This window comes from Carettochelys insculpta, chromosome 11, assembly GCF_033958435.1.
Source record: "Carettochelys insculpta isolate YL-2023 chromosome 11, ASM3395843v1, whole genome shotgun sequence".
Classification (NCBI taxonomy): Eukaryota; Metazoa; Chordata; order Testudines; family Carettochelyidae; genus Carettochelys; species Carettochelys insculpta.
In genome coordinates this window covers 34,637,134-34,660,952 of record NC_134147.1, presented here as the reverse complement: position 1 = coordinate 34,660,952, position 23,819 = coordinate 34,637,134, and the positions used below count along the sequence as shown (strand labels likewise).

General features: G+C 41.4%; 1 protein-coding gene across 1 annotated transcript in view; it reads left to right on the top strand.

The window, feature by feature from the left end:
• Positions 1–23,819, top strand: part of ITPR1 (inositol 1,4,5-trisphosphate receptor type 1) — a 269,958-nt gene that overhangs the window by 210,419 nt on the left and 35,720 nt on the right. The window contains exons 44-52 of the mRNA XM_075005225.1: positions 208–318; positions 2,760–2,855; positions 4,158–4,280; positions 5,358–5,462; positions 6,369–6,561; positions 12,995–13,117; positions 18,307–18,482; positions 19,747–19,911; positions 22,736–22,931. Of these exons, the coding sequence (XP_074861326.1) occupies positions 208–318; positions 2,760–2,855; positions 4,158–4,280; positions 5,358–5,462; positions 6,369–6,561; positions 12,995–13,117; positions 18,307–18,482; positions 19,747–19,911; positions 22,736–22,931 (1,288 nt within the window). The remainder of the gene's footprint in view (positions 1–207; positions 319–2,759; positions 2,856–4,157; positions 4,281–5,357; positions 5,463–6,368; positions 6,562–12,994; positions 13,118–18,306; positions 18,483–19,746; positions 19,912–22,735; positions 22,932–23,819) is intronic.

Below are 23,819 nucleotides of genomic sequence, written 5' to 3'. Positions count from 1 at the left end.
CATGTGATTGTAGCCCTATTTGAAACCAGATATTTTAGCCTTTTATATTGAATCCATTTACTGATTTGAAAAATTCAGTTCATCCATCTGACACATCTGAAGTGAGATAAGATAAAGGTAACTTTTTTCTTTGGCTGGGGATAGTTGAGTAAACTGTTTAGCTAATGCATGTCATTTTGGTGTACAATGATGCTTTCCTCTGCACAGAACTGCATTGCTACTCATGAATCCAATGGTATTGACATCATTACAGCATTAATTCTCAATGACATCAACCCTTTGGGGAAAAAGAGGATGGACCTTGTATTAGAACTGAAGGCAAGTGGAAAGCAAGATGGGTTTTTTTGAATATTTCACTGTGATGACAACTGTGTTACAAAATTGAGTTGTGGGATTCTGCCTGACACCTGAATAATAAAAAAAAAAATTAAAGTAAAATATGGAGATACACATCTCATAGAACTGGAAGGGACCTTGGGAGGTCATCAAGTCCAGTCCCCTGCCCTCTTGGCAGAACCAAGCACCCTCTCTCTTTTTCCTTGTTCCCTAATGGCCCCCTCAAGGCTTGAACTCAAAACCCTGGGTTTAGCAGGCCAATGCTCAAACCACTGAGCTATCCTTCTGCCCTGGTCTACTCTTTTCCTTCCCTCCCTCCCTTCCCCCCCACCCCATGAGAGGTTGCTATCCTCCCTGAGCTCGCCTTAGGACACCTGCATTGCAGTTTGACAGGTGTACCGCCCTGGTTGAACTCCCTACCTGACACTGTCCCCAGAGCTGGTCGCACCCAGCATGTGCTGGGCACTTGAAGCCAGAAGCAAAAGCCCCTCCATCCCCCTTCACTGGTTAAACGAAAAAACAATGTGAGTTTTAAGACATAGATATTTGTTTAATCCTTTCAATAATAAGAGTGTAATGTCCAGTATAAACCCCTCCATCTGAAAAGTTTTCACAGTAAAGAGATCTTAAGCTAATACCCATATTGTGAAAACTAATGCTTTGTTCCTATTGATATAAGTTACGCTGGCACTTAGTCTCAAAAAATCATAGATGATTAGGGTTGGAAGAAACTTCCAGAGGTAATCTAATACAGCATGAACTAAATCATCCCACCCAGGGCTTTTCCAAGATGGGCTTTAAGAAACCTTTGAGCGTGGAGATTCCACCACCTCCCTGGATAACCCATTCCAGTGCTTCACTTCCCTTCTAGTGAAATACTTTCCCTAATATGCAATCCAAACCTCCTGCTCTGCAACTTGAGACGGTTGCTCCTTGTTCTGTTATCTGTCACCACTGAGAACAGCCTAGCTCAGGGTAGACAATAATTTTTGATGGGGTGGGGACTCCAAGATTTTGGTACGTGGTCAAGGGCCGCACTTTCCTATTGCAGAGGTGCAGGATCTGGGATGAAGATTCGGTTCAGAAGGGCACTTGGGTTAGAGGACTGGGATGCAGGAAAGAGTAGGGAGTGTGAGAGGGAGTTGTGGTGAAGGGGGCAGGGTCCAGGAGGAGAATGGCTGCAGGAGAGAAGTATGGCCTGAGGAAGGATTATTGAAAAGGATACATCATCTGGGAGGGAGTTGGGGTAGAGTAATGGGGTGCCAGAAACAGGCTCTGGCCGGAAGGTACTTATCTAAGCAGCTCCTGGCCAGCAGCACTCTCGGGCAAGCTTTGAGGCTTGCTATCAGTCCTAGACCATTCCACGTGGCTCTCTGTCCTGCAAAGGAGTCTTCACATACTTCCCCTGTGCGCAGGAAAATTTCTCCACTCCTATCTGTCAGAAGCAGGCCAGTCAGAGCTGAAAGATTTTGTTGGGGGTGGTGGCAGCGTGAGAAGCCTCTCTCCTCCCTTGTCTGCAGCTCAGAGAGAGACAGGGAGTGGATAGCCACTTCAAGCTGCACTGCTCTGCGCGCAGGGGTAGGCTGCATCAGTCCTGCTGGCCATATGTTGTCCACCCCGGCCTAGCTCTCTCCTGTGTGGAACCCCTCTTCAGAAAGTTGAAGCCTGCTATCAAATCCCCCAACCCCCTTCTTCTCTTCTCTTCAGCCTCTCCTCATGGCTCATGTGCCTCAATCCACTCGTCATTTTCATTGCCCTTTGCTGGAAACTTTCCAGTTCATTCACATCTGTAGGACAGGCCCCAAAATGGAATGCATTACTCCAGATGTGCTGAATAGAGGGGAATAATCATTTCCCTCATCTACTGGCAGTGCGCCAACAAAACTAAGCCAATATGCCATTACCCTTCTTGACAAGGGCACACTGTTGACTCATATCCAGCTTTTGCCAATGTAATCCTCAGGTACTTTTTTGCAGAACTGCGACTACACAAGTTAGTTCCCAGACTGTAGCAGTGTTGTTTTGTATTTCATCCTGATATCGCTGGACATGATCAAGTTTCAGAATGATTTTCAGTTAAAAGGCAGTGAAACAGATCTAATCTTCAATCTCTTGTCTTAACCTACAGTGCCTTGACTAAATGCAAGCCCACTGCTCATGAGCAGGAAAATCTACTAATGCTACAGTTGCTTTAAAAGCAAACAACTGTGCAGTTCTAAACATTTAGGAAACTGAAGTCAAAAGTTTTACAAGAGTTCATTTGACTTTACAGCAAGTACTGTAAATGCTCTGTTTTAGCCTGAATGGGTGCTGTTGACCTTGCTGGGTGACTGTATGAAAGTGCCCTCTTATAGAGTCCAGATTTCTTTGGCTGAGTTTTTGTTACCTGACAGTGACTGGCATTTTTCTTTTCTTTCCCTCAGAATAATGCTTCCAAATTACTGTTGGCAATCATGGAGAGCAGGCATGACAGCGAGAATGCGGAGAGAATACTTTATAATATGAGACCAAAAGAACTGGTAAATTCCCTATGCCATTCCTTAGCATCAGACTTCTATAAAATAGTTTGGTGGCATGCCAAGAACTTATTGTTGTGCCAGATGGTTACTTAAGATTATAGAGCAAACTTTAGATCGGGGTCAGCAACCTTTCCAAGGCAGAGTGCCAAAATTTGACCTTTTGACCACTGTGTATGGACAGAGTGCTGGCGTTACTTTTTAATAGTGCTACTTGCAAACAGCTTCATTAAGAAATAAATGAATATGCAGAGATTTACCATTTAGGTGGTGGTTTGTAGCATTAGCCGGTCTTTTGTTAATCCACGGGCTTTGATCAAACTCCTGGCTGCATGGGTGAAGAGGGGTGGGCTGAGCTCCCACCTTGTGTGCTAATGAAAATTGGCTCATGTGCCACTCTTGCCACCCTGCTTCAGATCATGTACCGTTGATCAATAACAAGTGGTTTGTGCTATAGGTAACTGGCAATTCAGAAGCGCTTTCCAGGGTTTGATGGCAAGAGTAGCTTTTGGTTCACAGGCCCATTTAGTTTATTTGTAGTGGAAGTGTTTAAGAAGGTAGCACTGACTACTGCAGAGAAGGCAATAATTTCACCAATGTTTACTGAAAGGGAAGGAGCATAAGAACCTTTTTATTCCAGGAAATGTAATGCTATAAGCCATTTCACTGAGAGAATGACAAAGAATTAGACTTTTATGATGGTATAAAAGTTGCTCCATAAACTCTAGCAACCTGCCTGGTCTTAACAGACAAAACCAAGTCAGAAAATTCAAAGTTCAGCTGTAACTTTATTAACTTGCCCCATTTTACATAGCTAATGGCAAGATCCAGAGATTAGAGCATGACATAACGTATTACCAATGCTGTTTTATCCATGAACAATGGGGTGAGTTGAGGATGGAATTTCAGCCTTTACTTTGGTTTGCCTTCCATCAAGTCAAATGGATATGACCTAAGCAAAGTCTGATATCAGGTGCCAGCTGTAAAAATCTTGTATTGTTTGTATGGCTCAGAATATATTACATGGAAAGGGGGGATGTGAAATTCCTTGAAAGTGGTTAATTGTATCCTTCAGATATTCTGAGAGGGTCCAAGGATACAAAGTAGAGTTCATCAGTTTCCTGCTTTATGAGTTTTGGTCCCTTGCTATATGCTCGATGTTTGAGGGGCATATAGAGCACTGTCAGATATGTATGTGCAGTGTCCATTGACTTCTGTGAGAGTTCTGAATGCAGAGCTGGTGGCAGAATTAAATCTGAACAGTTGCTAAATCTCAGCTGCCTGTGTCTTGCTTTTTCTTCCCAGGTGGAAGTGATAAAGAAGGCATATATGCAAGGGGAGGTAGAGTTTGAGGATGGAGAGAATGGTGAAGATCTTGCAGCATCTCCTAGGAATGTGGGACACAATATTTACATACTAGCTCATCAGGTATAACTGCATTTGTAGCTATTCGGTGTTTAATATGTGCAAGATATAAGATTAATAAGTAATCTAGTTTTTGCTGAGATTTGCTTTAATTGCCAAAGTGATGTCTTTGTAATTGTGACAGAATTCTTCTTCAAAAGGGTGTCTGGTGGAACTCAGCATAGTAGTCTTCTATATATCCCTATAATTCCCAAAAGGACTCAAACTTAATCTTTACCATCTCACATTTAAAAAAAAAAAAGGTAATTCTGTGCATGTATAATAATGAGAGGTGGTGCTAAGGACTTTTGCCAGCTGCCTTGTCATTACTGATAAAATACCCAATGACGCATGTTTCACATTTTAGAATGCACTGGATTGATGTCTGTCTTATTTATCTGTTACATCTATGGCTTTAGTTTTATGTCCCACATGAAATTCTCATCACTAATACAGTACTTAAATCAGGCCTGGAATTCCATCCCTGCTTCTGTTGGTAACAGCCACAACTATCTGAACTGTTGGTCCACAGTAGAACCACGTTCTTGAATGTGTCTGCTTCAGAACTATTACACGGGCAGTCTCTGCTGTGATACTCTTCAGTACCACAAGTCTCTGCTTTGTTACCATCCAGTACTGTTCTGACCCCATCCACTCTGCTGGAGCCTAGTCCAAATATATTTGTTAATCCTGTTGTATTTTCCAAACAGCAATACAAGAGCATGGAAGTAGTAAGCCAGGGCGCTCAGAACACTGGCGGTGGCTAGTAGGAATTCCTTGTTGGTGTTGTCCATGAGGAGATCAAGTTGCCATTCTGCCTTCTGTAAAATGGTGTGAGTTTAAAGCTTCATAGTACCAGCTCAGCATTAAAGCCAGAGAGGAATATAACTTGGGTATCAAACAAAAAAGAGCCAAGTCCTCTAGTTGCATTCTGTCCCCCAAAATAGATCTACAGGATGCCTGGTTGAAATAGAACAAACCTTCTGCAAACTTTGCCCTCTTCTTAGCAGCTGACTGTATATTTCTTTTCCACCAAAAATTAGCAATTCATGTTAGAGAGACTTCGTGTCTCCCACTGCCTTTGCCTTCCTTTTGTTTTAGTTGGCTCGTCATAACAAAGAGCTGCAGAACATGTTGAAGCCTGGAGGTCAGATAGAAGGTGATGAAGCACTGGAGTTCTATGCCAAGCACACAGCACAGATTGAGGTAAAGAAGGAAATAGTGAGTGCCAGTTCATGCTGAATAAGGATGTAAAAAATCATCTTCCAGGAGAGAAGTGCTGCAAGACAGATTCCTTTTAAAAATAGCTTATCTGCTAAGGACATTTTGATTCTGGTGATTGTCTTAAACAAGCTACCTCCATGTAGATTATCCTGTCTTCGATGTGACTGTGGAGCTTTTTTTCTGCCTCAAGGGGGAACTGTTTTTGAACCACCTGAGTGGGTACCCTGATTAGCACAACTTTATAGGCAGAACTACAGAAAAGCCTACTTGCAAATTGAAGTATGACTTCAATAAAGGGTATATAGTTTGGGCAGTGTGCACACTGAATATATAGGGCGAGTTAGAGAATATTTATAACATGTCCCCTGCTACTAAATGAGATTTGACTAGACATTAAGCAAAACAGAGTGTTTTTGAAAACTTAATTGTGTGTCCTGGGGTGATTTTTAGAAGCTTGTGTTACATGTAAGATAACAGCAATCACAAGTAGCTCCTATCTATAAAACAATAATTGATTTTGCTTATATAGTATGAATTGTTGGCATTTTGTATGGTGCCTAAATTAGACCCCCTAAATCCCACTTAAATTCAACAGGGGTTGAGTACCTAGCTTCTTTAGACTTTTTAAAAATTCCACCCTAAAATGGTGATACCATGTTAAGAGCACAAACAATATTGTAATGCTTTGAAACTAAATGCAAGGTGAATGTACAGTAAGTAGTAAATTACTTTTGAGAGCATTCTCATACACCACTGGTCTCCAGTGGTTTTGAGATTTAAATGCTAGAATTTCAATGCATATAAAAAGTATCTGACATTACCACATTGCCATTGTTTTGAAACAACATGCAAATAACCTTGCAAACTCAAAAAATCTGTATTGTCTAGATTGTTAGATTGGACCGTACAATGGAGCAAATAGTCTTCCCTGTTCCAAGTGTGTGTGAATTCCTCACCAAGGAATCCAAACTGCGGATCTACTACACCACAGAGAGAGATGAACAAGGCAGTAAGATCAATGATTTCTTCTTGAGATCAGAAGATCTCTTTAATGAAATGAACTGGCAAAAGAAATTGAGAGGTATGTTGGAAATACTAACATCTCAGGCTGAAGAAAAGTTGTATTTAGTAATAAATTTAGGTCTTCAGAATACTGTCTTTCATTTCCCTGTGTAGTTGTGACTCTGAATTTGAAATACTCCTGTTCTGCACTATAATGTTATGTTGCAACTAAATACTATTTTTTAAAAAAAATGGTTAAAAAGCAAGTATTTTCAGGCAGAGGTTTTTCACATTTGCACTCTATTTTTTACTGTGTGGCTTTTACCTACAAGACTAGGACATACTCTGTTTTTTTGCCTTAGCGTTTTAAAGTGCTAAACTAATATTTTGGTTTGGATCATGTGAAGCAAACATGGATATATGTCTGAGGCTCTTGGAGAGTTGTTAAAAAGTCAGCATTTGCAAACGCTGACACTTGGTCAGTATCTAAGAGAAAGTGATTATTTCTTGTCTATGGGCTGGGAAAAATGGCAGTATATGTTGATAAATGTTGCCCTCCTGGACTCTAGTGATTACTGTACTTCTTTAGAATTTTCCAAAGTACTCCTCTAAATGAAATATGTTGCTGTCAGTGTTTCCGCTAAATTTTTGCCAACCCTGAGGGAAATGAATTTTGTCATGTGCACCAATGTGGAGGTGATGTGCGACACATCATCTCCATAGAGTTGCACGTAACAAAATTCATATGTCGGAGGTAGAGTTCTGCATGTGGGAAGGGGCTCAGGCCTGGATCGGAGGGTTGGTGTACAGGAGCATGAGGGCTCTGTCTGAGAGTGCAGGCTCTGGGGTCGCGGGGGGTGGGGCTGGGGAAGAGACATGCAGGGCTGGGATGCAAGGGCTCTTGCTGGGGTGTGAGCTATAGTGTGGTGCTGGGGCAGAGGATGGAATGCAGGGATATGAGCAGGTGCTGGGGCCAGGCTGTGGCATCAGGGCTCCAGGATCAGGACGCTCTGGAGCTAGGTTACTCTGGCCACAGCAAGAGGGCGGGAAGTGAGTCCAGGCTGCTTCAGCCACAGTAGGTGGAGGTCTGGACCTGCGCTGCTCCAGCTGTGTCCAGGGCATCTCAGGGCCGAGCCATTCTGGCCACAGCAGGGGAAGCTGGGGCCAGGGTGCGTGCAGTTGCCTTCAGACTGGAGGAGAGGCACCTGGTTCAGGCCATCCCTCCCTGGCCATCAGCCTAGGGGCTAGCTGGGGGTGGAGCAGCTCTGGTCCCTCATTGTGCAAGTGCCTTGAACAACTGCGCAGTGCTAACTAAGCAGCTGCATGGCCATGCAGCCTACAGGGAAATTAGGTTGCTGTCTGGGCTTACTGTAGAAAATGTAGACTTGCATAAGCAGTGGGATTGTTTTCAGTGTAAACTGTTGAGCTGTAAATTATCAAGGTCTGTCAGGATCTCTAAAGAGACCCAACGTAGTTAAACTAATGTGGTAACAATTGCTGTGCAAGAGGTTCCCTTGATATTAACAGCCAGAACTTGCCCTTAAACTTATGTGCAGAGCTCCCAATGGAGTCAGTGAAAGCCCAAAAGGACAAATGAAAACTAAATAAACGGTTCCAGCTTTCAAATGTAGGCTAATTTTCTAAGACATAAAAATAAACTATAATCCTGTGACTTGAAAGCCTGAAAGTTACATGTGGATCTGATGAGTCTAAAACTTACACAACTCCCCTGAAATATATTTGATCTGTCTGGTGAATACTAAATGAAGTGGATGACTGTTTAATAGTTTTATATTTTTGGCAGAATCAGAATCATGTGTCAGCATCTTCCCATATTGACTTAAAAATCATACAAGATGTCTAACAGCTCTATGTATAATTAGTAGTACATAATATGAAACACTTTGGGGAAGTAGTCAGCTGTATTTATTGGCATAATCATACAAGTACAGTTGGTTATTGTTTTTTTCTTTCTTGTCTGGTTGACACTTAACTCTTGAGTTTCCAGCTGAAGGCTTTGAAATCAGCTTAAAGCAATCTGCAGGCTGGATAAGAAACTCATACTTAATTATTATGATCCACATGCAGAAGAAGAGGAGAAGCATAGTAATGTGTTTGTGCATGTATGTGTTTGTAGAACTGAAGAGTTTCATTGAAATTGTAATTCTAGCAGTGACTACCTGGCACAGTGTTATTGTGGGGCTCCATTCTATCTTGTATTATGTAGTTCAGGCCTTTTAGAATAGTGTGTACATTTAGATGTAGATATACTGATTTGATTCAGGTTGGGTTGGCACTGCTCAGTGTTTAAGTCCCTTTGGAACAGTGAGATGTATCCAACATGAGCTGGTTCTGCATTACATTACCCCATAGTACATTCAGTTTTGTAGTAGATTGAAAAATCATTTTTGACCAATGGGTGAGACCACTGGATGCTCAAGAAGCTAAAGAAGCACTCAAAAACCATAAGGCTATTATTGAGGAGACTTAATGAATTCTTTGCATCCATAGCTGAGAATGTGAGGGAAATTCCCAAACCCAAGCTATTATTTTTAGGTGACAGATCTGAGTAACTGTCCAAATTGAGGTGACATTAGAGAACATTTTTGGGGGAAAAAATGATTAAACTTAACCTTCCTAAATAAAACAAGGCCAGATGGTATCACCCAAGTGTTCTGAAAGAACTCAAATGTGAAATTGCACAACTACTAACAGTGATCTATAAGCGATCATTTAAATAAGCTTCTGTATAAAATGACTGGAAGATAGCAAATGTGATGCCAATTTTTAAAAAGGGCTCGAGAGGTGAGCCCAGCAACTATAGGCCATTAAGCCTGATTTCAGTACTGGGCAAAATGTTTGAAGCTATAATGAAGATTAGTACTGTTAGATATATAGATGAACATAATTTGGTGGGGGAAAAGAACTTGACTTTTGTGAGAAATTGTGCTTTACCAGTCTACTAGGATTCTTTGAGGAGCTCATCAAATGTGGACAAGGGGGATCCAGTGGATATGGTGTATTTAGATTTTCAGAAAGCCTTTCACATGGGCCATCACCAGAGGCTCTTAAATACAGTAAGCTGCCCTAGGCTAAGAGGGAAGGAGCTCTCATGGATTGGTAACTATTTAAAAGATAAGAAAGAAAAGGTAGTTAAAACTGATCATCTAGCAAAATGGAGAGGGGTAGATACTGGTGTCCTGAAGGGGTCTCTGATGGGACCAGTCCTTTTCTACGTATTTATAAATGATTGGGGAAAAGGGGTAAACAATGAGGTGGCAAAATTTGCAGATGATACAAAACTGCCCAAGATAATTCAATCCCTGGCTGACTGCAGAAACCTACAAAAGGATCTCTCAGAACCGGGAGACCAGGCAACAAAATGGCAGATGAGATTTAAAGTTAATAAATGCAAAGTAGTGCACATTTGAAAACATTATCTCCATATAAAATGATGGGGTCAAAATTACTGTTACCACTTGAGAGAGATTGTGGAGCCATTGTGGATAGTTCTCTGAAAATATCCACTCCACATGCAACAGCAACTGAAAAAGCAAGCAGAAATCATTAAGAAAAGGGTATATAATAAGATGGAAAATAACACATTGTCTCTATAAATCCATAGTATGCCCACATCTTGAACACTGCATGAAGAGAGACACTGAAACTCGAAAACGTTCAGAAAAAGGCACCAAAAATTAGTAGGGGTTAAGGAAAAGTTTCTGCATGAGGAGAGGTTATGAAGACAGGGATTTTTTCAGCTTGGCAAAGAGGCAGCTTGGCGGGGGGGCGGGGGGGGAGGATGGCCGAAGTCTGTAAAATTATAATGAGTGTGGAGAAAGCAGGTAAGGAAGTGTTGTTCATGCCTTGTAATGCAAGCACTAGGGATCACCCAATGAAATTAATAGGCTGCAGGTTTAAAACAAACAAAAGGAAGTACTTCTTCACACAACACAAAGTCAGTCTGTAGAACTCTTTGCTGAAGGAAGTTGTGAACATCATAACTGTAAATCAGGCCAAAAAAGCATTTGATAAATTCATGGAGGCTGGGCCTATCAATAGGTATTGGCCAGGATGGCGAGGAAGTTGTCACTAGCCCCCTGTTTGCCAGAAGCAGGGAGTGAACTACAGGCAGTGGATCACTTGGTTACCTGTTCTGTCCATTCCCTCTGGGATACTTGGCATTGGCCACTGTCAGAAGACATGATAACTGGGCAGGAGGGACTTTTTGGTTTGACCCCGTGTGGCCAGTCTTATGTTTTATGTTCTTATTGATGGCCAAAAGTATCTATTTTCCTGCTATGGTCAGAGTACTAGCATACTTTACAAGGCTCCCATTCTAGATTGAGTAAACTCTAGGGTAAACCTACTGACACCAAGGTGACATTCTCCACAGGGTAGAAAGCTTGTGCCATATTCCGAATGTAGGTGCTTTTGGCTCTGTGTGTACCCTCTATTCGGCACAGACTTCTGCTGGTCACATTCAGTTCAGGGCCGAGGGCAGGGCCGGGAGGCCATTTGGCTTTAGCCTCATGCTCTGAGGGCCTCAGTTGTATGCACATCCCTCAATAATTAGTGCATTTGCCCAGGAAAAAAAAAAGGCGAGAAAAGCAGGTGTTAAATTTTAAAAAAATTCACATTGTCTTTTTTTCTTCTTTTTGGTGCCTTATTTTTTTCATGTGTGGTCATTTGTTTTCATGTGTGCTGCTTGTTGTTGTTGTTATTGCTGCTAGGGGCATCAAAAGCTCGACATTGCCTGGATGTCTCTGGATCATTGAGAGAACCGGCTTCAGTTTAAAGCCACATTAAAAACAAAAAGAATATGGAGAAAAATACATCCTGCACTGAAAGTGTTGAAGCATGTAATTTTCAGTGGGGTCTTGCAGGTGCCTAGGTTTAGATGCAACGAAGCTTATGATACATTATGACAACTGTATATCTTAGTGTTTGGTGTCTTGTGGGTGCATTTCAGTTGTGTATCATGAGGCATAGTATAATTTTATCCCCATGTTTAGCCTCTTAATATTGAGAAAACATGTTAAGAAGGTGAATGACGTTTAGAGCTTGGAGAGAGATGGATGTTGTGAGGTTCTAGGTTTTTGCATTCACTAATTTATCCTCATATGTAACTCATGAGTTATTTTTTTTAAAGTCTCTTTACACAAGCTTGTTGTGAGCTCCTTTCTTGTCACTGCACTGTGACATCTCAGTGAATATGCTTTTTCTTTCTGTCAGGGGGATGAGTGATATCTTTCCCTTTTTAATGAGTATTTTTTGGTTAGATTGCGATAGATAGACTTCTGCAGAGCACCCACAATCATGAAGTATACCTGCAGTAGGTAAATTCCAGGGGATTTTAACCTGATACAGATGGATTTACTGTAAGGTAGCTTCTCAGCATGCTCTGCTTTTCATCTCAGTTGGTCTGTGACCATTTCAGAAAATGAATCCTTTAGCACTGATCTGTGCTTCTTAATTCCATCTCTAGAGATTATTAAAATTAGGACTAGTTTTTAGTATTTTGCATGTGTTCTGAAATAGCATAAAATGTGCAGCCGTTTAACTACCTGCATCGTCTTATGTAGCTACATTTCTGGGAGAAAGTGTTTTCATTCTTAGTGTATTAATTTAAGAGTTCACTAGGCTGCTATCTCATGTCTCAGGGGGTGTTATTGTGTTACTTCTAGGATGCAGTAAAGCTGCATTGTGTATTTAACTTCCTGGCTAAATTTTCAGTCTTAGTATTATGTAGCTACATTTCTGGGAGAAAGTGTTTGCATTCTTCGTGTATTAATTTGGGAGTCCACTAGGCTGCTACCTCATGTGTCGGGGGTATCATGGTGTTACTTCTAGGATGCAGTGAAGCTGCATTGTGTATTTAACTTCTTGACTAAATCTTCAGTCTTACTATAATGTGGTCATCCTACATTATGCACATTAATTCAGGCTAGATGACACAATGGCTAAAATGCCAACAGCCAGTTTATGCAGGCAATCCCACAGTTGCAGCTACTTAGCTTGCTGTAATAGAAGGGGAAATTTAAGAAGGGTAGAAAGTCTAGTGTAGGCAAGCTAGTGAGTGATAGCAACTGCGCAGCAAGACGGATACAGCCAGCATATCCTTTCACTTGCTAACACAGGCAAACTTTCATTCTTTTCTAATCACCTCCTTGTAGGGTTTTGGATCTACTGAATGCAAACTATACTAGGGAAAATGTAATTATCTTCTCTATGTGCAGGGATTTATTGGAAGATGCCTGTTCTTTGAAATCATTCTCATGCTGTTGCTAAAGTAATAGGTACTCTGAGAGGTAGAGTCTGTTTTTAACATTTGGCCCTTGGTTTGAAAGGCTGGTCAAATAAACTTCAGAACAAGTGACTGCAGACAAGCGCAAGAATGATGGCAGTAAAAACAAAGTGTAAATAAACAGGGCTTTGATGGAGATGGACTGTCTCTCCACAAGCCTCTGATGGCTTTATAATACTCACTTTTTATTTCTCTTTCTTCACAGCTCAACCTGTATTATACTGGTGCTCTCGCAACATGTCCTTCTGGAGCAGTATTTCATTTAACCTTGCAGTCCTTATGAATCTACTTGTAGCATTTTTCTATCCATTCAAAGGAGTCCGAGGAGGTACTAATATTTAAGATATTGAAAAAATATGTGAATGGATAAGATGCAATGGACCAAATTCTTCCCTTATTTACACATGTATAACCCTGTTGACTTCATTGAGGATATTGGGTGTAAATGGGGTAGCAAATGGCTTCCGGGGAAACCCATTAAAATTCTGATGTACAATTTTATTACTCCTTTAGTATTACTGGAAATGATACTTAGAAAGGGGAAACAGTATGGGTTGTAACAGGATGGAATTGCTGTATCTTCTATTTAATACAAAATACTTGAATGGAAATATTTTCAAGCACAATATTTAAGTAGAAAAATAATCCAAGAAGGGAATCAGCAACAATTCTGCAACTGTGCTTTTTCAAGTTTTCTTTCGTAGCTCTGTATTTTACTAAACAATATGAAGAACATTTATTGTATTTACTTTCCTTTAGCTCATATCTTAGTCATGATTGTTCAACCTAGCCCTTTGGCAGTAGCTCTCAGTACTGTAGAAGGATGGGTAAGTAGCAGTAGCCCCAGTTTTACAGGTGGAGTAAGTAAGGTACAGAGAAGTTATTTGCTTAATACCATTTAAGAAGTCAGTGGAAGATCCAGAACTAGAGCCCAGGACTCCTGTATGTAATTCTTTTGCTGAATTCACTCGGCTGCCCTCTTCAACATACTGTAGTTGAAAAGTTGCCCAGAAGACCGGGGGAGAGCTCACCACCCATGCTTCCTTAGTCTGCAACAATCTGTCATTCACTCCACTTCCTAGAACTTTTAAAGTTGTCCTTAAGAACACTGCTTTAGGAGAAGCTAGCCGTGAGGTATACAGCTCTTGAGAGGATTGTGAAGTTCTTCCTGATCAAACCAGTGACCTAGATTTGGGGTGATTTATCTGCAGCTAGCTTCAGAGAGAGATCAGGAAAATACTTCCAGCCAGGGCTTAATTGGTTTCAATTAACTGTACTTGGGCTCAACATCTTAGAGGAGGATGTTACTTCCCAGGGGAAGGAGACACTTTGGATTATTATAGCCAAAAGATGCAGCTGGAAGCTGTGGAAAGAGTGAAGGTGCCATGTTGAGTGGTTTATATTTTGTATGTAGAATTCACTGCAAAATTGCATGGAAGAAATGGGCAGCTAGAGGCTTATGTCATATTTCTGCAGGGTGGGGTTAGTGAGAACCCTAGAAATAAAACCTTATCAAGGTAAGGTGATTGATTTGATCAAACTTTTGCTCCCTTTCATCATTCCGACACTGGACCTGCTGCAATATCCACTGCATAATGTGCATATGAAATGGATCTAGATAACAGGCAGATATGTACTCTCTCCAACTGAGCTGTCCTTTCTAATCTATCTTGTCAGTCCACAGATCTTTTACTGGTGGTGTGGCAGGTTGTAGGTTTCAAAGCTTAAGCCAAATGCATCTCAGCCATAGCCCGACTGAAGCCCTACCTGTGAAATGAAAGCCACAAAGAAAAGAAAGGATGCTACCAAAATAGTAAAGGAATCAGGTGAACTGTAATTTAGAAGGCTGTAATTAATCAATTAGGTATTTGATTCTGAACTACAAGAAAAACAGAGTAGGGGCAGATGAGCACAGATGAGTTAAATGAGGATCTAGAGTGATGTCTGCCTTCTTCAGTGAAGGTGTTGAAATAGTATATGCCAAGTTAGACCAAGATCTGAGGTTCTGTCAAGAGCATTGTTCGGGAGGGAAGAGCTGGATCAAATTTTGAAATGGAGGATTCTGGTTTCTGCAGGAATTCTCAATTTTGTCACAAGATATAGTAGAGTTAGGCAATTATCTAAACGCTGGTCACACCAGTTTCCAGAGGCTAGACATCCTGTATGGTGAGCTAGCCTCTGGCAAAAGACCTCCCGGACGCCCCCAGTTGCGCTACAAAGATGTCTGCAAGAGAGACCTCGGAGAGGTAGACATCGAGCTGGACAACTGGGAAGAACTAGCAGACGACCGCAGCAGATGGAGGCAGGGGTTACACAAGGGCCTTCAGAAGGGTGAGATGAGGATCAGACAGCTAGCAGAGGAGAAGCGAGCGCACAGAAAGCACACTAAGGACTTACCAGACACCCACCACATCTGCAAGAGATGCAGCAAGGATTGTCACTCTCGTGTGGGTCTTCATAGTCACAGTAGACACTGTAAATGAAGTCCTCAATTGAAGCTATAAAGGGCGCGATCCATAGTCTATGCAGACTGAAGGATGCCTGCTATGGTCTCACCGGTGTTGGAAAAGATTCCATAAGTAGAAGCAAAAATAATCCTCAAGACTTTCAAAGATCAGAAGTTAAATTTCAAAAGTCTGATTTGATGGCAGTTAGCATAATGTCTCATAACCAACTTACATGGTATTATGAGCTACACCCCATGATACTAGTGGAAAGGAACTCAGTTTTCAAAGTAATAAGAGAAAAGAAATATAATAATCATCTATTTAAAAAAAAAAATTAGGGACTTCATCTTGCACATTCTTAACACTTCATGGACCATCTAATGCTTTTAAAAAGCTTTTTTATTTATGTAGAATCATTTTTAACCCCTTGATTAGTTAAACCGCAATAATTGTTTCAAACTGGATTATTTAGTGGAAAGTTCTGTATTCCCAAATTACCTGTTAGTGCTAAAGAGCTTGGAGTCGTCATACGTAGTTCTGTGAAAACATCTGCTCAGTGAGTAGCAGCTGTGAAAAAGTTCACAGAATGTAGGAATCCATTAGGAAAGGGATAGATAATAAAGCAGAAAATATCATAATGCTGCTATGTAAATCCGTGGTACACCCACAACTTGAATATTGCATGCAGTTCTGGGCACCTTTGTAACAGAAAAGATACTAGATTTGGAAAAGGTTCAGAGAAGAGCAACAAAAGTGATTAAGGGTATAGAACAGCTTCCATTTCAAGCTGGATTAAAAATTACTGCTGTTTAGCTAAGAGAAGACACGATTAAAAAGGAATATGATAGGGGTCTACAAAATGAGGAATGGTGTGGAGAAAGTGACTAGGGAAGTTTTTGTTTACCTATCCTCATCACATAACAGGAGAAGCAGGGGTCACCTGAGGTTATTAGTGGGCAGCTGGCTTAAAATAAACATAAGGAAATACTACTTCACACAACACACAGTCAACCTGTGAAACCATGAGAAGAGTGAAGGCCAAAAAAAAAGTACAACTGGATTCAAAAAAGAATTAGATGATTTGCTGGAGGACAGGTCAGCCAATGGCTGTTAGCTAAGATGGTAAGGACACAATCTGAAGCTCCAGGTGTCCCTAAATCTCTGACGACCAGAATCTGGAACAGGATAACAGGGAAGTTCACTTACAGTTGCTCTATTCTGTTTGTTCCCTCTGAAGCATCTAGCACAGAGACAGATTACTGGGCAAGATGGATCATTGTTTTGACCTAGTATGGCCATTTTTACATTCTTATGGTGTTTCTGCATGGTTCAAGCCAGCTGGACTCTTGAGTTCCTGAGAGTGTAATACTGTGAGATTTACCACAGTGTGGAAGGCCAAGATTTGCAAACTTGAATGCCTATAATTAGATACCTAAGTCCATATTTAAGCTCCTAAATAAGTGTCTGGGGTGTCAAGATGGCAAGAATCTTCCATTGATCTCTGCATCTATTTAGCACTTCTGAAAACAGACATGTTTTCCATCCAGCGCGCGCGCCCACACGCACACACATACACACACACCCCGTCTCTTCTCACTAGAAGCATATATGTCTTCACAGATAACTATTCAGTTTTGACCACAGATTGGTCATTCACAACTTGAAACTCCGTTCTCCCCGACCAAAATATTGCTTGGCAGAGATGAATAAATTTGTGACCTGAAGTCTAATCTCTCTTCTGTTCCCACACCACCCACTTTGGGAACATGCTGCTGGGGCAATCTTAAAAGTGCCCTTTTATAACATTCCACTTATTCTAATGCTGATGGGTAGCCTGTGGTGTGTCCTTTCCTTTAAAAAGCATGTACTGCAGGCAAGCTTCCAGGTGTCTTTAATTCTAACTAGATCTGCAGGCCTGCTGTGAATTTCTGAACTGAAAAAAGAGAATATAGATTTTATTTTAACAATATGTTAACGCTTGAACAGGTGGCTAGATCCTTTAAAGGTACATTCTAACCTTTTGCTGAAATTCTAAAGACAAGTGTGTTTTCTGCTGTCTGTGCTTTCCTCTCCCTGTGACATGTGTAGCATTCAAATATGATCCCTCTGTTTTGAGCACTGTACCTTTGAACATGGCAGAGCTCTAAGAAGCAGCCATGGCAGCCATTTTGTCCAATGTATCTTAACATGCCCTCTCTGTGGGGGAGAAGGCTTTTGTTCATTCTTCTGTTGTTTCTTCATGAATCTAAAATCAGTAATTCAGACAAAGTATATGGTTGTTCTATGTACATAGAAGAGCATAGCTCTCCTTCTCTCTCCTCCCAACCTTCTTTAAACAAGCCTCATGCAGCTGTGGACTGCTGCACAGTTTAGGGACCCCCTCTCTCTAATCTGGTTCCTGCTCAGGTACCTGTGGTTTGGAAACATGCACCTCTTTTCATGTATGACCTTTTGTTATGAAGGGATGCTTGTTGATGTTTGAAGCAGCCCCACCATGTGCTAGTAGTACGAGCCAGGGTTTTGGGTTTCTTTTTTTTTTTTTAAAGCTCTTTAACTGAAGTGTATTTAGCCAGGCTGGCTGATGTTCTGTAACTAACCAGGTACATGGGCCATTCCCAAAAGAAGTGGAAATACTAGGAGATGGCAAAAACTGGTGCAAGCTTTTAGTTTAAAAATATAGTGGAAGGGTAGGATTGGAGTGATATGAAGATTAGGCCCAAGGTATTTATGGGGTCACTTCCATTCAGGGAGGCTACTGAGTGCATTACAAAATTGATCTTCTGTGTTTTCAGATGTTACTTAGACACGCTAATGCACAACCAAATGAAAACTCTCTTAAGATGATGATGCTTGACACATTGTGCATTATGTGTTCTAGTCATATAGTTAATTAAAATGTATCCAAGATGCTGTTACTCAGCTTCACCACTTATCAATCTGTGATGGCTGAGCAGGTGGGCTAGTGATATTGCACAGTAATAACATTAAAATGGCATTTATCTGGATAATCTTGGCTTTGTTATATTTGGTTGTTAGGAATATTTAATGGTTTTTATTTTCTCCATCCTAGGAACACTAGAGCCTCACTTGTCGGGCTTACTCTGGACAGCTATGCTGATATCTTTGGCCATAGTTATAGCTCTTCCAAAGCCCCATGGTATCCGAGCTTTAATAGCTTCGACAATCTTGCGACTAATATTTTCAGTAGGTTTGCAGCCTACTTTATTTCTTCTGGGTGCATTCAATGTAAGTATCATGTAGGTTGCCATTGAAATTCTCTTTTATTTTACCGAAGAATTTTTATCAACCTCTGAAAATATCAGACTGTAAATACTACAGAGCACTGTGGAGTAATTGGTGTAAAAAAAAAATTCCCTAATTGGATTGGGGCTCTCTTTTAAAAATAGAATCGCTGTGCTGTGCTTCATTCAATCACTCTTCTCTCCTCTAAGTGTAATAGCTACAGCATGCCTCTCTGCTTTTGTCACAGTCTAATGACAGCTCCCAGCTTAGCTAGAAATGTTAAGAAATCTGTCACCCTGCAGGACCTTGAGTTCTTTGCTCAAACCCATCTCATGTTCAGTTGTGAATATATAGAAAATAGGAGTTTTGTAAGATGTATCAAACAGTAAGTATCCCAAATGGTTGTAGCTTACCTGGATATATTCTTGTGTATCTAAGAGTAGACCATTACAATAAACAACTTATACCTCATAGAACTGTAATGGACCTCGAGAGGTCAGAGTCCAGTCCCCTGCCCTCTTGACAGGACCAACCACCGTCCCTAACAGACTTTTTTTTCTTAAATCTATTTGCATCAGACCCTAAATGGCCTCCTCAAGGATTGAGCTCACAACCCTGGGTTTCCAAGGCCAGTGCTCAAACTACTCAGCTGTCCCTCCCACTGCCTCAGCTAAATATATTCATAGTGCCACATACATGCTAATGTGTTACCCAGTTGTCAGTGATGGTATATATTGTGTGTTGTGGTAATACTTAACAAGTCCACTTCTCCTGCTACATATGATTACTATATACCCAATTTAAAAATAGTTGGGTTATGGGAACATGGATTATTTCCTTATTAACAAGTTACTGGGGGCGTATTACAGAAATTTAAGTGTGTTTGTTCCAGGGAACTATTTGTGTTAGGCAGATGCCCTCTGAGTGAGAAGTTAGATCTATGCTATTTTTAAAAAAAGTCTTACCTCTTCCAACAGGCTTACTGGTTTTGCATCTTGAACACCTAGGTGTATTTGGTCACAATTGAGAAGATTTTTGTGTGCTCATTTTATAACGGCTAATTTTTTGGTGTGGGCTCTATTTAGGTTGGGCTGCATAGATAGACATTGTTGAGGGCAAGTCTGATCCATGGGTATTGCTCAGTAATTCTATAAGTCCTTAGTAGTTGTTATAGAAACATATTGTGAATTGCCACTGATTTAGAGTCTGCCATTGTCAGGTCTGTGTTGCACACTACAGCTAACCTCTATTGCAATTCTCTCCTTAGGTTTGTAATAAAATAATTTTCCTGATGAGTTTTGTCGGTAACTGTGGAACATTCACTAGAGGATACAAGGCAATGATCATGGATGTGGAGTTTCTTTATCATCTGCTGTACCTTCTAATTTGTGCTTTGGGGCTCTTCGTGCATGAATTTTTCTATAGTTTGTTGGTAGGTATTCATCTCGCCTTTTGAAGTGCCATCTGCCCTTTTCTAAAGCCCCCGTCACGGTCCTCCAGAAGACACAAATGCATCACTATACAATTTACCCAAAAATAGAGCCTAGATCGTGGATGGGCAACCATGAATTGTGTGGGCCACAGCAGTCTACAGCTCCCTGGGGTTCCACCTGCAGCCTGTGGCTACTGTGTACCTCCTCACGTGCCTCTTGCACACTGGTGCATGGGAGTCCTGCACTTACTTGCCTGCCCCCGATTGGTGCTCCATCCCCGCTCTTCTGTCTCCTTCCTGGAGCTGGAGTACTGCAAACCGCTGATTCGCAGCATTCCAGCTCTGGGAGGGAGAGGAAGGAGCAGGGTTGGAGTGCAAATCATGTGATTTGTGACTCCTCCGACAGCGCCAGGAAGGAGGAGGAAGCACAGGAAGTGCAGGCTTCGGTGCGCAAGAGGTGCATGGAGGAAGAGACAGCTAGATGACCTGCAGCTAGAGCCCGAGTGGGCCACGTGCTGGTCATACAAGTTGCCCACCACCAACCTAGATTCTCCATTTCCAGTATAGCTGCTGTCCTAGGCGGGTTCCCTTTTCAGTTGATAGTCTCTCTTCAGGAGACCAAAGTCACGCTGTTTTATCTTGAGTGCTTACGAGGGAGACTTTTGCTGTACCTGTGCTTCTGCTGCTCTCCTTACCTCAAAGATACATGGAAGATTTGTACTTTCTTCCACTCCAGTGCCATATGCAAGCACTACAGATTGTGCTTATTCATAAATCCTACATTTTAATTACAATAAAGCAGTAATTTACAAGTGTTTCCCCATTTCAGACACATTCACAGACAACTAAGTTGTTGGGGAAAGGATAAAGGCAGCTTCCTTTGGCTAAATGTGCCATTTTTTAACTTGCCTAGAATATAAAATATGCCTCTGGTTCTTAATTTATATAATAAAATATCCTGACTCAAAATAACATTGATACCAAGTGAAGTCACCAGTGGGAACTATCCAGATCAGAAAACTCCCTACAAAATCTTGCACAGCTGGCAAAGAAAAGGTATCTGCTTCAGGAGAAATCCTGGCAGGAATGAGAGGCTGATGGTTCTGAAAGGCAAGTGATGCTACCCCATCGTCAGAAGCTTTACCAGTTAGTTACAATGAATTTAGGTGCTTCGTATACTTTGGAGCCTTTTTTCAGTTTCTGATCATGTCCTGGGGGAGTGACAAGAATCTCTTTCATAAGTTTTCACATTAGGTTCAGAACCCTAAATTGCACAACACAGAATTATTCAGCATCTCATCAGCATATATGTCTATACCTGTGACAGTTTTGTGCATTTCCAAGCAAGACCCTCCTTTAGCCGTTGCTTGCTACATCATCCTGTAACAGTTTTCGATTGCTTCCTTTTATTCGTTATGGAAAACTTGGGAAGTGCAGTTTTTACTGCCACAAATGTGTCATCTGTGTATGAAAGCTCACTTTTCTAGCATTCATATCTGCAGTCTGATGATAATGTAGGAAAAGGGTAATAACATGTCTGCAGATCTCATATGACATTTATTCAGAGTTCTTTAGAGAGATGTGTATAGGGAGGTGAGAATTGGAGCTAGATTTTTTTTGCCATCACACATTTTAACATTTTTGTCCCAACATTTGATAAGTAACTGTTCCATGTCATGTCTGATTATGATAGATTTAGAAGAATGTAAAGTGAACTATTTATCCATAAGGAAATCAAGAAAATTCACAGAAAAAAAATTAATCCACTTTCCAAAAACCTCTTATTTTAGGCATGTCCTCTTCATTTATTTTTGACTGAAGTTTAAAGAGACCCGCCAACTTAAATTTTCAAAGGAAGTTACACTTTTCAGCTGGTGCTGCAGGAAGAGTGACAGAGAGAATGTTTGAGAACAGAGAGCACACCTCTTGTGTACTAAATACTCAGTACAGTACAAAATTGCTTAATAAATTGATAGTACTTAACCAAAGATGCCAAAGCCTTTTTGATAACACTACCCAACATAGCTTCTTAGCACACCTGCGTGGTAACTAAAATACTAGTGTCCCCATTTGACAGTTGAAAGTCCTAGTCCCCGCAGTCAGGATTGCCCTCAAAGTCTTCTGACCACCAGCTCCTCTAATCTTAATGCATCCTGTTAGATCAGCAGTGAGCAACCTAGTCTAGTGAGTAAGCCACAGATGTGGCCTGCCTTCATATCAGTGAGTCACAAGCTTGTTGTAACCAAGATAGTCTCCTAGGACAGGGTAGTTTTACTACCTGCGCTTACATACCTAGAATTTACAGTGTGTGCCAGCTGAACCATAGCTGCATTTTGAATGCAGAGGGAGTGCACAGCTTTCACAGTCAGTAAAATGTAATTGGCACACACCTCACTTAATTTGCTTTCAGTCCATGTAACTTTAGTAATACGAGTAGAAAGAAAAAACTATGCATATGGAAACCAGTGGAATTGTGGGCAATGGTTATCAAAATGTCTCTTGGGCCACGCATAGAACCCCAAGGGGCTGCATGCACCCTGCAAGCGGTAGGTTGCCCACCACTGAATTAGATGGTTACTTTTCAGGGGAGGGGGAGGAGTACTGGGAACAGGTAACATTAAATCATTTCCATGTTTGTGCCATTCCATGTGTTTAGTAGATTATGCTCCAGAATCCTAAATTGTCAACTTTAAAAGGGGACAAACCTTAAAACATTGGCATTACACAGCTTCCGTCCTGCTCTGCGTTGTCCCAAAATGTACCATGCTGCCAGCTTTGTTAGCAGTAAACTTGTGAAACAGTTTTACCTGCCTCTTTTTTCCAGCTTTTTGACTTGGTGTACAGAGAAGAGACCTTGCTGAATGTCATTAAAAGTGTCACCCGCAACGGACGTTCCATCATCCTGACTGCTGTTCTTGCTCTTATCTTGGTTTACCTGTTCTCGATAGTGGGGTACCTTTTCTTCAAAGATGACTTTATCCTGGAAGTAGATAAGCTGCCTAATGAAACATTATTGCCAGGTTGGTATTGGATGTTTGCGTTGTGCAGGGTTCAAACCTGTAAAGGGCTTGATCCTGTGAGGTGCTGCATGCCCTATACAACTTGCAGGGGTGCTTTACACCCAATGTTTCCTGTAAGCTGAGTGCTTGGGTAGGTGTCGCCCAGCTGATTAGCAGGACGCCCTCAGCCAGCTGCAGTGGGCAGCATGTGTTTGTTTGTGGTGCACATCTGCACATGCCTTGGTGCCCATAACATTTATTCCACCATGAAAGGGAAGAATAGAGGGAGCACTGTCAGTACCTGATAGGACTGAATGCACATGTGGTTCGGGTTAAAGGTGCTGTCCAGACAAGAAACTGACTGATGCCAATGATACTCCTAATGTTGGGTAAACTAACACCAAGAACCTGTCCCCCCAAAAATGGAGGCAGCATTTAAACTTCCCTTTTGCATCTATAGAGATTTCTTACAGTGAGGTGGATATATGACAGTCAAGATAATCCAGTTCAACTAAATGTAGCTTCTACCCTAGCTTCAATGCAAACATATAAGAGGCAGGGTGGAAACTACACTTAGCTGAATTGCATTGTCTCAACTGTCATATCCCTCTATGGCCGTGTCTACACTAGCCCCAAACTTTGAAATGGCCATGCAAACGGCCATTTCGAAGTTTACTAATGAAGCGCTGAAATACATATTCAGCGCTTCATTAGCATGCAGGCAGCCCGGCACTTCGAAATTGACGCACCTCGCCGCCGCGCGGCTTGTCCCGATGGGGCTCCTTTTCGAAAGGACCCCGCCTACTTCGAAGTCCCCTTATTCCCATGAGCATATTTGCATATATAATTGCATGGTCATTTCGAAGTTTGGGGCTAGTGTAGACATGGCCAGTCCCTTACATCCTGCAT